Source organism: Astatotilapia calliptera, chromosome 18 (assembly GCF_900246225.1).
Source record: "Astatotilapia calliptera chromosome 18, fAstCal1.2, whole genome shotgun sequence".
Taxonomy (NCBI): Eukaryota; Metazoa; Chordata; class Actinopteri; order Cichliformes; family Cichlidae; genus Astatotilapia; species Astatotilapia calliptera.
Window position 1 is genome coordinate 30399016 of NC_039319.1, and position 16190 is coordinate 30415205.

Here is a 16190-nt window from a genome sequence, read left to right on the forward strand (position 1 = left end):
GATCCTTAAAATTTGAATCTTCATTGTGGACACAATTTAATCAGCAGACTAAGAACTGGAACGGGTGCAGGAGAGTGCTGGGTCCGTGCCGGCCTAGGAGCAGACACAGGTGGAGGTGAAGGCTCAGGGGCAATCACTGGTGGAGCTATAATCATTATTGGCACAGACAAGAGAGCACAACAGTCTTTAGGAGTAGCAACAACAGAAACAGTGCTTACCTGGGCTCCAGATGGAGCGACAGTCCTTGAAGGCTTTAGCTGTGCTACTAGCATAGTCTCAAGTGAAGCACCACAGAAAGACTCTGCCATGGCAGCTTGGCAACACAAAATTCAGGCTGTGTCTTCACAGGCTGAGAAAAACAACATTCATTATCTAATTTCTTGTGCTGGTGAACACAGAAACAGTCACAGATGCTCAGTCGGCTCAGGAGCAGAGACATTAGGGTTTGCCAGCTTAGAAACAAGAAACTTTGTTTGTTGCTGACACTGAAACACAACATGTATTCCCAATACTGCCTGACAGTCATCAGAGCAAACATGGAGAGAAACATGTTTTAAATGCAGTATAGATTGTCTGCTGGAGTCATATGTTTGATATGTCCAAGCTGTTAAGCCATACCTGTCATGATGCTGGAGCTCAGGACCCTAAATAGACAAATGAACATTATTTGGTTTCTCAGCAGTAAACAAACGAAGGAGGACGCCTCTGAGATAAGCAGAGGTCATGGGTGTGAGACCTTGCTATGTGATGGTGAGTGGGTCAGCTCCAACCCAGGTTAAATACCTGGGACTCTCCACCTTCGGCTTTTAGAACTGAAGAAGCTTCTCAGATGAGAGGTGAAATGTCTCCTTAGACTGCCATGACCTAGGTGACTGAGAACCAACACAACTTTTTAGTTGCATACACTTTTGAGCAGCTAAGCCACATTAGCTAGCTTGTGCTCCTGTGATGCTCTTACCCCGTAGGAGCAGTACATTCTTTGTGTGCAGGCTGTGATCAGCTGTGCTGCTTCAGTAATAGCTTCTCTGTGTGGATTTAGCCAGCCAAATTTCAAAAAGATATAAACAAATGTTATGTGAGTTCTACGGCTGATAGCTGGTATAACAGGTGGAATTCAGTGAGTGAATCTGACCAGTGTTATAAACTAATGTCTGTTACCTTTGATGTAATCGAGATTTAGCCAGTCCAACATAATGCATCACTGTAAACGTTATCACAGTCCTGCTAACACACCACTTTATGCTGCGCTAAGCTGCCTGGTATTTTCATGCAACCTGTGAATAACCCAACATTTGCATACGTCAGCTCGTTTTGCAAGATGTTTCAGAAAAACAAGCCAAAAACTTGATAAATGATCTGATTTTAAATACCTACAGCGATTTAGGACGTTACATGTGAGCTTGCTGAGCAGTCCTCACCTTTGAAAATAATCTCTCCTCTTCCTCTTACATTTTCCTGCAGCTATCAGTGCTGCACATGTTTTCTGCACATTTAGCTCACAGATATGTTTTCTGACAAACTGCGTGGGAACAGTTTGTGTGTTTGGGGATTTTGATTCAGCCATTTGAAATTACGCAGATCACTCTGGCCCACTTTAACCCCTGGGTTTCACATATGTGCAGCGCAGATAATTGTATCATTAAATAAGCCAAAAATATGCAATATGATGCTTCTTTCTGTTGAACATTTGACTGACAGGTTAAAGAGAGATCTAAAATGTAGCACTTTGTCTTTTGTGTTTCTTCTTTAAATCAGTTAAAACATAAAAGTGTTAGAAAAGGATAATACAATAAATTTTACATGTACTTAGGTTCTATTTACATTTTATGAAACAGTTGAATGTAATACACCACAAACATAGGAAGGAGTTAATCCAACTTAAAATGGACTTTCAGTTGTTCTGGCTGGTTTAGAAAGACAAGTAGGATGCAAATTATATGTAAATCCAAAAATATTTTTCAATTATATTTTCTTTTTCGGCTTCTTTAAATCATTCAGTGCCAACCAAAATCAGACGTGCTCCATAGAAACCTTCCTGTTCGGTCATTCCAACACATCCCAAAGATGCTCTGTGGGACTGAGATCTGGTGACTACAGAGCAGCGGTATCCAGCTACAATAGCAGGAGGTCCACTCCATCATCCAGTCAATCTGGGGTCAGAACATTTTAAATGAACCAACAAAAATATTTTCTTTCATGTTTATTAAACATTTAATTAACAATATAGATTTTTATCTTGTAACTACTGATCAATTATTCATGTGCTCATTACATCATCTGCTGAACAGAAAAGTGCAATCCAGTTCAAGTACTGATATTAAAACTATTTAACAAAGAAATTATGCAATAATCTATTGCACACAAACCAACATTAATGTGTCTCGATGCTCAATCAACCAGGTAAGTAAATCCCAAAAGTTTGATTCTGTTCGTCAGGATGTTTTCAGTGGGAGAAACGTTTCGTCATCATCAGGTGACGTCTTCAGTCTCAGCTGACTGCAGGTTTCAGTCTTATAAACAGGACATTTGCACAATGACTGAAACCAGCCCACTGAAGGAACAATGGGCTGTGAGATCAGCTCCTTGATCAATAATATGCAAATTGTCATGACCATTGATCAACAACCACTGATCAGTGGTCATGAGTAGCATTCACAGATGGGGAATGGCCATTCATCTTTCATAGTCCACTTTACATATTTTTGACAGAGCCATCTTCTTTTACCCAGTCTTCTGTGCACCACCAAGTCGTCATTGTGCTGTCAGCAAGTGCGAGCTTCCAAGATAGTCACTTAGCAACCTGCATTGAATGGCCTGCATTGTTCTTCTTTGTCGTTTTTTTGGCAGTTGGTGGTGCAATACCGCCACCAGCTGGCTTAGAGTGTGGACTAGAACGTCGCTGACCCACATAGCTGCCCATCGCGCCTGTTCAAAAGTCAGCCACTGCAGCCAGCAGGAATAAAATATCTAACGACATAGAAAATGGGAAAATGCTTTAGGTCCGGAGTAAACCCCCTTGATCTCCACATTTGGACCGGAGTCCAGGGGTTGGGGACCCCTGCTATAGAGTATATTTGAGTGCAGTGAGCTAATTGCCGTGTTCAAAGAAACCAGTTTAAGATTATTTCACCTTTGTGACAAGGTGTGTTATCCTGCTGGAAGCAGGTTGTGTTATCCTGGTAGTTCAGCAGTTTCTGAAATACTCAGAGCAGCACCAACGACCACGCTACTTTCATCTTCATTTAAATCACCTTTCTTCCCCACTGTGACACTTGGTTTGGACTTCATCAGGTAGCCTTGATCATGGCTACATGCCTTAATGCATTGTGTTGTGACATTGTGACTGGCTGACTAGATATTTGCATCAACAAGCACTTAAACAGGAGCACCTAACCTGTGAATGTACATATAAAATGTGGATAGGCAGAACAGTTTATTTTGAACATGTAAATATAACTAAAATAACAAGAGAAAAACGTAAAAACATCAAGTTTCCATGAATATCTAATATCTACACAGTGTTTATGCTCAAAAAGGAGTAGCATGACATTTACACGTTTTCTGTTTCAACCCCCTTTGTTCAAATTCCATTATTTTCAAATCAATATTCAGAATTTGCCATTTTATAACCCACACATGTTTAACTGTATACAAGTCCACACTCATATACAACACCCCACTAAATCTCTGAGCCGGGGGGAGGGCAGTAAACGGAGTAATGTTTGGGCATTGCTTCATATGGAGTATCAGTGTGTGAATGTGTGTGTGAATGGGTGGATGACTGGATGTATGAAGTGCTTTGGGGTCCTTAGGGACTAGTAAAAGCGCTATACAAATACAGGCCATTTACCATTTATCTGTGACAAATACCTGAATGAGTACTTTAAGTTAGTTGAGTTACTCTGGCCTGAATCTATAAAAATGAGGACAAGTCTTCAACAGACACAATGAGACAGGTCAATTTCTTATATCCATGCAGTTTATTGTTTTTAAACAAGTGTGTGATTTTTTTGTATTGATGTATTTCTCCTAACTTCATCTCCACACACTGTGTTCATTTGTTTTGCATCGGTCTGTGTTCTGTTCTGCAGCTCCCTATTCTGGCCTCCTCTATTGTCAGTCTTTACTTCCTGGAGCTGACGGATATTTTCCAGCCGGTGCATTCTGGGTACAGTTGTAATGATCGCAGTCTATCTCTGCCATACATCCTCCCAAGACAGGAAGTCTGTCCATTGCCTTTGCTCTTCAGCCTGGCCTTCGCTGCACCTACTGTCACTGTAAGTACATCTCCACATGTGCAGCTTTCACATTGGCTAGCACAGTAACATAGTGTCTAAAACACCACTTGCTTTCAGGGACTGTGATTACAGGTGTAGGTGGGAATTAGGCTAGTCATAATACTAGACTTTCAAACTTGACACTAATACTGCAGGGCTGGAATGGGCATATCAGGCATTTGCCCGGTGGGCCGACACACTTTTTGGCTGATCACTGTGCACTGGACTTTCACGCACTGACCGCAGCCTGTTCATTCATTTTCATTACCGACTCCGCCCAGTCAAATCCCTTAATGAAGCCGGGCACTTCCTCTACCGTCGCTGTGGGCTCACGCAACTCGTAGAACAAAGTTTAGGGGTGAAATGTTTTTCAAATTTCCCCACGTTTGCTGTCGGGGCTGCTGCTTCTGCACCATCAACAGTTGTACCAGTGGCAAGCGTTAGGCCTGCTGTTTACCCTCTCTTCATCTCTTTTTGTTCCTTATGCTCCCTCTTTTGTTTTCATCTATATCATTCCCTGGCCACTTTGGGTGGATCGTCCCCAGTATACGCTTTCAGCAAATTGTAGGTTATTATGTTGTCTTTTTATTTACGTTTAATATAGTGTCTACACATCTTTGAAAAGAGGGTTGTAGTTTCCACAAATAAAACATAACTAAACTAGGTAAATGTATTCCTTGTCTGACTAATAGAGCTGTTAAGTCTCCTTCTTTTCTTTGTGGAGACAAATGTAGTAAATTGTGTTTGACTGGGAAAGCAATCTTCCCACAGCAGATCTGCACTCCTACTCATTTTGTAGATCTGTTCCCAATGCTGTGGGAGTCTGACCAACCTGAGAGCAGTGAAAGCTCTACACTGTTTCTATGTTGTACTAACAGAAATAATCCAGCCATTTCTCTGTTGACATGAATTATTTTGAACTGACTTTTTTAATACAAATGAAGCTTATGCACAAGTTCAATAAAGAAGATGTATGGCCTCACATCTGTCCACATCCAGGTGCTGCCAGCTAAATCTAAGCACTCCCATCATCACTCATCATCACTGGTCTAGTCCAATCACATTCTCCTGACCTTCTCCAGGCCAATCAGCATTCATGCTGTATACTTTAAATCTCATTGGCATCTATCATCTCTACCTCTCATCACTCAGGCTCCATTCAAGCCACCTTCATCTCCACCACCAGCATCTCCGTCCTGCTCTAATCCCTTTCACCCACTCCGCTGAGACGGGCCACCAGAGTCTATCCGCTATCTATATTCTTTTCATCAATAAATCACGTTCATTCTTTCTAATCATCTCTCCTCATTGAACTTAATGTTGGTCTTTTTTATAGGTAACATGAAAATTATCTATATGTCTTATGAGTTCTTATATGGCTCTCACAGGCTAAGCAGCATGTCATTTGTGTCATAATAACATTAATACATTTGTACAAATTAATATCATGCCGTGTGGTTAAATGTTTGTGCGTGTTGGAAGTTTTTCCCCTCTTTGTTGTAACCACTGTTGGGGTCATCACTCATAAAAAGTAATGTATTACACACACACAGAACACTTTTATTAAAATCAATGCAGTGCATTGCTAAACTACTCCCAGGAGAAAGTAATTTGTTATACTACTCATTACATTACTCTTACATTTCTCCATAAAATGACATGAAATCCATTGTCTCATACTTACCATTTATCATTATATATGGTATCATTATAAACCTATAGGCTACAGTCTTTATAGTCATGCTGACTTCTTGCTAGCTTAGTGTTAGCATGCTGTCCACACATATGCTTGCAAGGAGCAGAAGTTAAGTTAGCAGTATAATGCGGTTGTTTCGCTCCTGGATGCAGCATCCGCTTTACCATCCACTTTAAAATAAAGAAACTGAATTTGAATAAGTTACATTTGAATTGCTCGGATTGAATCTGAATTGTAACTTGAATAAATGCTTTTAGAAACTGAATATGAATTAGCCTAATTTGAAGTTCAGTTTATTGGTTTGAAAATGATCATCACTAAATTGAAATTGAATTTTATATTTTGGTAATGAATTCATTTGCTTTGAAACTGTATATTATCCTTTAAAAATTTAGCTCTCAAATAATTTCAGATTCACTTCTCACCATTCAGTTTCGGTTCCAAAATTCAGTTTTTGGGGACTTACTTCCGGTTCAAGAGTAATGAGTGCAGATTAATAGAACTAGGTTTTACTAGTGGACCGAAACGGAAATCTACAGCATCATGAGCTAGATTAAGATTTCAGAAGTCATTCGTCATGTCGAATGACCAGCGGATAAGCTTTCAGGTTGGTAATAAATGTATTACATGTATAAGAACAAGCGTCATGTTAACAAATGATAGCCGTACAGTGAGATGCTTGGCTACAAGTTGAACAGCGACAAGGGGCAGTACCCTCCATGGAGAAGGAGGCTAGAGGGCAAGATCAAAGTAGCACGGAGGGAGGTTAGCCAACTAACGGAGTTGCAGAAAGGTGCGACAAATAAGGTGCCTAAGAAATACAGCAAGCTGTCCATACCTGAGGCCTTGGAAACTGCCAAGCAAAGACTCACAGCCTTGGCCAGCCGCTTGAGGAGGTACACCAGAGAGATAGAAGGCAGTAGAATAAACCAGCTGTTCTCCACAGAACCAGCAAAGGTGTACTCTCAGTGGCAAGGGAACAATAAGAGAACAGCACAACCAAGGCTGGAGACGGAGCAATACTGGAAGAGCATATGGGAGAAGGATGCAACCCATAACGGCAATGCTCAGTGGCTAGAGGATCTGAGGGCTGACCACAGCGACCTCCCTGAACAGGGTCCAGTAACCATCACAGTGGCAGATATCCAAGAAAGGGTCTCCAGTATGAAGAGTTGGACAGCACCAGGGCCCGACATGGTTCACACCTACTGGCTGAAGAAGCTGACTGCACTCCACGAGCGTCTGGCAGCACAAATGAACCAGCTGCTAGTTAACGAGAGACACCTGGAATGGCTAACTGAAGGCCGGACGGTCCTGATCCCCAAGGACCCCAAGAAGGGACCGGTCCCCTCCAACTACCGACCAATAACCTGCCTCAGTACTACATGGAAGCTCCTGTCAGGCATCATATCGGCTAAGATGAACAGGCACATGGGTCAATACATGAGCGGGACACAGAAAGGGATTGGCAAGAATACCAGAGGCGCAAAACACCAGCTACTGGTAGACAGAACAGTCAGCCGAGACTGCAAGACCAGACTGACCAACCTGTGCACTGCCTGGATTGATTACAAGAAGGCCTATGACTCAATGCCCCACAGCTGGATACTGGAATGCCTAGAATTGTACAAGATCAATGGGACCCTAAGAGCCTTCATCAGGAACTCAATGGGGATGTGGCGTACAACACTAGAGGCCAACTCCAAGCCCATAGCACAAGTCACCATCAAGTGCGGGATCTACCAAGGAGATGCTCTGTCCCCACTGCTGTTCTGCATAGGCCTGAACCCCCTCAGTGAGATCATTAACAAGACTGGCTACGGATACCAACTACGGAACGGAGCAGTTGTCAGCCACCTCCTGTACATGGATGACATCAAGCTGTATGCCAAGAGTGAACGAGACATCGATTCACTGATCCACACTACCAGGCTATACAGCAATGACATTGGAATGTCGTTCGGACTGGAGAAGTGTAGTCGGATGGTAACAAAGAGAGGGAAGGTAGTCAGAACTGAGGGGATTGAACTACCAGAAGGCAACATTGCAGACATAGAGGACAGTTACAAGTACTTGGGGATCCCGCAGGCGAATGGGAACCATGAAGAGGCTGCTAGAAAGGCTGCAACCACCAAGTACCTGCAGAGGGTCAGGCAAATCCTGAGGAGTCAAATCCTGAGGAGTCAGCTGAATGGTAAGAACAAGATCCGGGCCATCAACACGTACGCCCTGCCTGTGATCAGGTACCCTGCTGGGGTAATAGGCTGGCCAAAGGAGGAGATAGAAGCCACTGACATAAAGACAAGAAAGCTCCTTACCATGCATGGAGGGTTTCACCCCAAGTCCAGCACCCTGAGGCTGTACGCTAAGCGGAAGGAAGGGGGCCGGGGACTGGTGAGTGTCAGCACCACAGTCCAGGATGAGACAACGAACATCCAAGAATACATTGGGAAGATGGCCCCAACTGACCGAGTGCTCAGTGAATACCTCAGGCAGCAGAAACCCAAGAAAGAGGAGGGAGACGAGGAACCATCATGGAAGGACAGGCCCTGCACGGTATGTACCACCGGCAGATAGAGGAGGTGGCTGATATCCAGAAATCCTACCAGTGGCTGGACAAAGCTGGACTGAAAGACAGCACAGAGGCACTAATCATGGCAGCACAAGAACAAGCTCTGAGTACAAGATCCATAGAGGCTGGGGTCTATCACACCCGGCAAGACCCCAGGTGCAGGCTGTGTAAAGATGCCCCAGAGACAATCCAGCACATAACAGCAGGGTGCAAGATGCTAGCAGACAAGGCATACATGGAACACCATAACCAAGTGGCCGGCATAGTGTACAGGAACATCTGTGCCGAGTATAACCTGGAAGTCCCGAGGTCAAAATGGGAGATGCCCCCAAGGGTGGTGGAGAATGACCGAGCTAAGATCCTGTGGGACTTCCAGATACAGACGGACAAAATGGTGGTGGCTAACCAACCGGACATAGTGGTGGTAGACAAACAGAAGAAGACGGCCGTAGTGATCGATGTAGCGGTTCCGAATGACAGCAATATCAGGAAGAAGGAACACGAGAAGCTGGAGAAATACCAAGGGCTCAGAGAAGAGCTCGAGAGGATGTGGAGGGTGAAGGTAACGGTGGTCCCCGTGGTAATCGGAGCACTAGGTGCGGTGACTCCCAAGCTAGGCGAGTGGCTCCAGCAGATCCCGGGAACAACATCGGAGATCTCTGTCCAGAAGAGCGCAGTCCTGGGAACAGCTAAGATACTGCGCAGGACCCTCAAGCTCCCAGGCCTCTGGTAGAGGACCCGAGCTTGAAGGATAAACCGCCCGCAGGGGCGTGCTGGGTGTTTAGTTTTATATATATATATATTAGGGGTGCAACGATACTCGTATCGATATTGAACCGTTCGATACAGTGCTTTCGGTTCGGTACGCATATGTATCAAACAATACAAATTTTTTTATTTATTTGATCAACTTTTCTTCTGACGATGCTGTCTGTGTTGAGCGCTCAGTGGATCTGCGTTCGACTACTCCGCCTAGGCTGCACTGTCGAGCGCAGATCCACTGAGCGCAGCGTAAGCTACTGAGACAGAAGCTAAGCTCGTTGCAATATGACAAATTGAACCTCCCCCACCCTCATTCAGATCTGGCCTTTGGAACTATTTTGGTTTTCATGTGACGTATGACCCTGAAGGTAAGCGCGTCATGGACTAAAGTAAAACAGTATGTTGGATGTGCCACGCAATGCTCAATTACATGGGTGGGAACTAGTGTGTTAGCGCAGTTAGCTTGTTAGCTTGTTGGCCGTCCAGCCCCACGCACGGGGCGATCCGCAGTAGCTTGTTAACGGAGATTTGCTGTGTTGTGGCGTTAATGTCATTTCAAATTAACGCTGACAGCACTAGTGGGAACACAACGAATATGACTGCACATTTACTCCGACATCATCCTAGTGCAAAGACAAGTGGAAGCAGACAAAAACAACAAGCAGCATGCTACAAACTTTACCCGAGTCATTTAGACAGCCGTTAGCACATGAGTCTCCTTATGGGGACCTGATATGTTTAATATGCTGCTGAGAATATAGCCCAGAAGAAGCGTATAGTATAGCTTTTATTTTGGAAAGAGACATTTCTCTGTAATAAACTCTCTTTTCCAAAGATGAGTGATTCCTCAATCAGATACAGGGCTTGCAAAATCGCTAGCCCGACGTCCCGGGGCTAGCGATTTTTCCAGTCGGGCTACCAAAATCTATCTCTGCCCTGCCCGTCAGCCTATCGTAGGAAGGAAAAATATATGTCAATGCTTTTGCATTCTTTCTGAAATGCAGCTGGGCAATTATGTTATTGGCATCGGTGAGCCACTGTCAATATGTGACATATTGAAATCGCGTTTATATATTAAAAAAAAAAAAAAAAACCACCCAGCACGCCCCTGCGGGCGGTTTATCCTTCAAGCTCGGGTCCTCTACCAGAGGCCTGGGAGCTTGAGGGTCCTGCGCAGTATCTTAGCTGTTCCCAGGACTGCGCTCTTCTGGACAGAGATCTCCGATGTTATTCCCGGGATCTGCTGGAGCCACTCGCCTAGCTTGGGAGTCACCGCACCTAGTGCTCCGATTACCACAGGGACCACCGTTACCTTCACCCTCCACATCCTCTCGAGCTCTTCTCTGAGCCCTTGGTATTTCTCCAGCTTCTCGTGTTCCTTCTTCCTGATATTGCTGTCATTCGGAACCGCTACATCGATCACTACGGCCGTCTTCTTCTGTTTGTCTACCACTATGTCCGGTTGGTTAGCCACCACCATTTTGTCCGTCTGTATCTGGAAGTCCCACAGGATCTTAGCTCGGTCATTCTCCACCACCCTTGGGGGCGTCTCCCATTTTGACCTCGGGACTTCCAGGTGATACTCGGCACAGATGTTCCTGTACACTATGCCGGCCACTTGGTTATGGCGTTCCATGTATGCCTTGCCTGCTAGCATCTTGCACCCTGCTGTTATGTGCTGGATTGTCTCTGGGGCATCTTTACACAGCCTGCACCTGGGGTCTTGCCTGGTGTGATAGACCCCAATTCAATTCAATTCAATTTTATTTATATAGCGCCAAATCACAACAAAAGTCGCCTCAAGGCGCTTCATAGATACAGAGAAAAACCCAACAATCATATGACCCCCTATGAGCAAGCACTTTGGCGACAGTGGGAAGGAAAAACTCCCTTTTAACAGGAAGAAACCTCCGGCAGAACCAGGCTCAGGGAGGGGCGGCCATCTGCTGCGACCGGTTGGGGTGAGAGAAGGAAGACAGGATAAAGACATGCTGTGGAAGAGAGACAGAGGTTAATAACAGATATGATTCAATGCAGAGAGGTCTATTAATACATAGTGAGTGAGAAAGGTGACTGGAAAAGAAAAACTCAATGCATCATGGGAATCCCCCGGCAGCCTACATCTATTGCAGCATAACAAAGGGAGGATTCAGGGTCACCTGGTCCAGCCCTAACTATATGCTTTAGAAAAAAGGAAAGTTTTAAGCCTAATCTTAAAAGTAGAGATAGTGTCTGTCTCCTGAATCCAAACTGGAAGCTGGTTCCACAGAAGAGGGGCCTGAAAACTGAAGGCTCTCCCTCCCATTCTACTTTTAAATACTCTAGGAACAACAAGTAGGCCTGCAGAGCGAGAGCGGAGCGCTCTAATAGGGTGATATGGTACTACAAGGTCATTAAGATAAGATGGGGCCTGATTATTTAAGACCTTGTATGTGAGGAGCAGGATTTTGTATTCAATTCTGGATTTAACAGGAAGCCAATGAAGGGAAGCCAAAACAGGAGAAATATGCTCTCTCTTTCTAGTCCCTGTCAGGACTCTTGCTGCAGCATTTTGGATTAGCTGAAGGCTTTTCAGTGAGCCTCTATGGATCTTGTACTCAGAGCTTGTTCTTGTGCTGCCATGATTAGTGCCTCTGTGCTGTCTTTCAGTCCAGCTTTGTCCAGCCACTGGTAGGATTTCTGGATATCAGCCACCTCCTCTATCTGCCGGTGGTACATACCGTGCAGGGGCCTGTCCTTCCATGATGGTTCCTCGTCTCCCTCCTCTTTCTTGGGTTTCTGCTGCCTGAGGTATTCACTGAGCACTCGGTCAGTTGGGGCCATCTTCCCAATGTATTCTTGGATGTTCGTTGTCTCATCCTGGACTGTGGTGCTGACACTCACCAGTCCCCGGCCCCCTTCCTTCCGCTTAGCGTACAGCCTCAGGGTGCTGGACTTGGGGTGAAACCCTCCATGCATGGTAAGGAGCTTTCTTGTCTTTATGTCAGTGGCTTCTATCTCCTCCTTTGGCCAGCCTATTACCCCAGCAGGGTACCTGATCACGGGCAGGGCGTACGTGTTGATGGCCCGGATCTTGTTCTTACCATTCAGCTGACTCCTCAGGACTTGCCTGACCCTCTGCAGGTACTTGGTGGTTGCAGCTTTTCTAGCGGCCTCTTCATGGTTCCCATTCGCCTGCGGGATCCCCAGGTACTTGTAACTGTCCTCTATGTCTGCAATGTTGCCTTCTGGTAGTTCAATCCCCTCAGTTCTGACTACCTTCCCTCTCTTTGTTACCATCCGACTACACTTCTCCAGTCCGAATGACATTCCAATGTCATTGCTATATAGCCTGGTAGTGTGGATCAGTGAATCGATGTCTCGTTCACTCTTGGCATACAGCTTGATGTCATCCATGTACAGGAGGTGGCTGACAACTGCTCCGTTCCGTAGTCGGTATCCGTAGCCAGTCTTGTTCATGATCTCACTGAGGGGGTTCAGGCCTATGCAGAACAGCAGTGGGGACAGAGCATCTCCTTGGTAGATCCCGCACTTGATGGTGACTTGTGCTATGGGCTTGGAGTTGGCCTCTAGTGTTGTACGCCACATCCCCATTGAGTTCCTGATGAAGGCTCTTAGGGTCCCATTGATCTTGTACAATTCTAGGCATTCCAGTATCCAGCTGTGGGGCATTGAGTCATAGGCCTTCTTGTAATCAATCCAGGCAGTGCACAGGTTGGTCAGTCTGGTCTTGCAGTCTCGGCTGACTGTTCTGTCTACCAGTAGCTGGTGTTTTGCGCCTCTGGTATTCTTGCCAATCCCTTTCTGTGTCCCGCTCATGTATTGACCCATGTGCCTGTTCATCTTAGCCGATATGATGCCTGACAGGAGCTTCCATGTAGTACTGAGGCAGGTTATTGGTCGGTAGTTGGAGGGGACCGGTCCCTTCTTGGGGTCCTTGGGGATCAGGACCGTCCGACCTTCGGTTAGCCATTCCGGGTGTCTCTCGTTAACTAGCAGCTGGTTCATTTGTGCTGCCAGATGCTCGTGGAGTGCAGTCAGCTTCTTTAGCCAGTAGGCGTGAACCATGTCGGGCCCTGGTGCTGTCCAACTCTTCATACTGGAGACCCTTTCTTGGATATCTGCCACTGTGATGGTTACTGGACCCTGTTCAGGGAGGTCGCTGTGGTCAGCCCTCAGATCCACTAGCCACTGAGCATTGCCGTTATGGCAATTTAATGAAATTTGCAGATTGTCTCGGTGGAGTTTAATAAACTCAGCCGTCTGCTCCTTGCTATCTAAAATATAAGAGGACCATCCATCCATCCATCCATCCATCCATCCATCCATCCATCCATCCATCCATCCATCCATCTTCATCCGCTTTATCCGAGGCTGGGTCGCGGGGGCAGCAGCCTAAGCAAAATAACAGGACACTGGAGTAAATTCTCGACCATCTGTTTAATCTGTTTTCTGACGTTTGTGAAAACTATAGCAAATAAAACACTGAAAAAATAGAATAGAATAGAATTCAACTTTATTGTCATTGCACATGTCACAAGTACAAGTCAACGAAATGCAGCAAAAAAGCCAAACAATAAGTTATCTAAGTGACTTCTATATCATGTTTAACCTGAGTAGCGAGGGTTTGAAAACGATGTGCCAGGAGTTCGCTGTTCTCCCCGGCTCTAGTGCCCCTCGAGCTCCCGGTCAGCTATCGAGTTGGTGGGTAACAGACCTCTCTGAAAAGGTCTGAGCACTTTTACAAATCTTAAATTCTACTACTTATTCCTGCGTCTTTCAGATCTTACAAAGCTTCAAATGACGCGTCGACTATTAAATTAGTCGACGCTATTGATTTTGATAGTCGACGTAATCGTGACTAGTCGGCTAATCATGGCAGCCCTACTTCGAACCAGTTTTTATAGAGAATTCGTTCTCGGTTCTTTAAAAGCTTCAAGCTTTAAAAGCTTGAAAATAAAAGTTCAAAATGTCAAGTAAAAGAAGTTAAAGGCTGTTATGGATTTGTGATTTGTTCTTTTGGATTGAAGAGCTTTCCATTCTTTTTTCTTTTTTTTGTATTTGTTAATCTTATGTTTTGTATTTCTCTAGTGAATCGGAGTTTGTAATTTCTAAATCTTTGGTTCTTGTTTTGTTACATTAGTTCCCTTTTGTGCAGTTCCCTTTCCAATTTGTTCCTAGTCTTGTCTCTGTGTCTTGTCATCAGCGTCTCCAGTTGTAATCCAGTCTTCCTGTTTTCGTTTCTCCGTGTTAAGTTCACTTCTCAGTCGAGGTCTCAGTTTTTGTCATTTCCTGTTTTACTTTGATAGTCTCTTATCCTGTTTGCATTGTGTTCTTTTTTTTTTTTTTTTGCTTCCTTTTTCTCATTAGTCCATTGTTAGTGTCAACTGTGAGCTGTTCTCTTGTTATCCTCTGTGTGTTTATGTTGTCTCAGGGTTCCCTTTGTTGGGTTCTCACTCCACGCTGTGTCCCTCTTCCCATGTGCATGTGATTCCTGCGTGATCCCCGTTGCGATCCACGCGGGATCCCCGTTGCGATCGACACGGGATCCACGTTGCGATCCCTGTTGCGATCCACGCGGGATCCCCGTTGCGATCCCTGTTGCGATCCACGCGGGATCCCCGTTGCGATCCCCGTTGCGATCCACGCGGGATCCCCGTTGCGATCGACACGGGATCCCTGTTGCGATCGACACGGGATCCATGTTGCGATCCCCGTTGCGATCCACGCGGGATCCCTGTTGCGATCCCTGTTGCGATCCACGCGGGATCCCAGTTGCGATCCCCGTTGCGATCCACGCGGGATCCCCGTTGCGATCCACACGGGATCCATGTTGCGATCCTCAGTCGAGGTCTCAGTTTTTGTCATTTCCTGTTTTACTTTGATAGTCTCTTATCCTGTTTGCATTGTGTTCTTTTTTTTTTTTTTGCTTCCTTTTTCTCATTAGTCCATTGTTAGTGTCAACTGTGAGCTGTTCTCTTGTTATCCTCTGTGTGTTTATGTTGTCTCAGGGTTCCCTTTGTTGGGTTCTCACTCCACGCTGTGTCCCTCTTCCCATGTGCATGTGATTCCTGCGTGATCCCCGTTGCGATCCACGCGGGATCCCCGTTGCGATCGACACGGGATCCACGTTGCGATCCCTGTTGCGATCCACGCGGGATCCCCGTTGCGATCCCTGTTGCGATCCACGCGGGATCCCCGTTGCGATCCCCGTTGCGATCCACGCGGGATCCCCGTTGCGATCGACACGGGATCCATGTTGCGATCCCCGTTGCGATCCACGCGGGATCCCTGTTGCGATCCCTGTTGCGATCCCCGTTGCGATCCACGCGGGATCCCAGTTGCGATCCCCGTTGCGATCCACGCGGGATCCCCGTTGCGATCCACACGGGATCCATGTTGCGATCCCCGTTGCGATCCACGCGGGATCCCTGTTGCGATCCCCGCTGCGATCCACGCGGGATCCCTGTTGCGATCCCCGCTGTGATCCACGCGGGATCCATGTTGCCTCATTTGAGGTCAGGCTTCCTAGTTTTTGTTTTGTGGTATCGCAGGAAATTAGTTGGTTATATAAATATATGAGTATGCATAATAGTTATTATTCATAGATACCTGCATCCTAAGTTCCTGTTATTCATCTGAAAGAAACAGAATGAGTGTGTCGTTACAATGGTAATGCCAGGAGAGGCAGTATTGGTTCTGTGTTACATTTATGTTGTAAGAAAGAGGAAGAAGAGAGTGTTCTGTAGGAGGCACTAAAATGGACACTGATGTTCTGTACATGTACTGAAAAGAAGGTTCAGTAAACAAGTTGCAACGATTCTCCGGTGTAAGGCTCAGTTATTTTATTTTTGTTTTGCAACATCCTTTTGGCGACGAGGAC

At 45.6% G+C, this 16190-nt stretch overlaps 1 protein-coding gene across 1 annotated transcript in view; it reads left to right on the plus strand.

Moving 5' to 3' along the window:
- LOC113010990 (phospholipid phosphatase-related protein type 4-like) overlaps positions 1-16190 on the plus strand; it is a 69732-nt gene that overhangs the window by 12614 nt on the left and 40928 nt on the right. The window contains exon 2 of the mRNA XM_026150342.1: positions 4092-4277. Within this exon, the coding sequence (XP_026006127.1) occupies positions 4092-4277 (186 nt within the window). The remainder of the gene's footprint in view (positions 1-4091; positions 4278-16190) is intronic.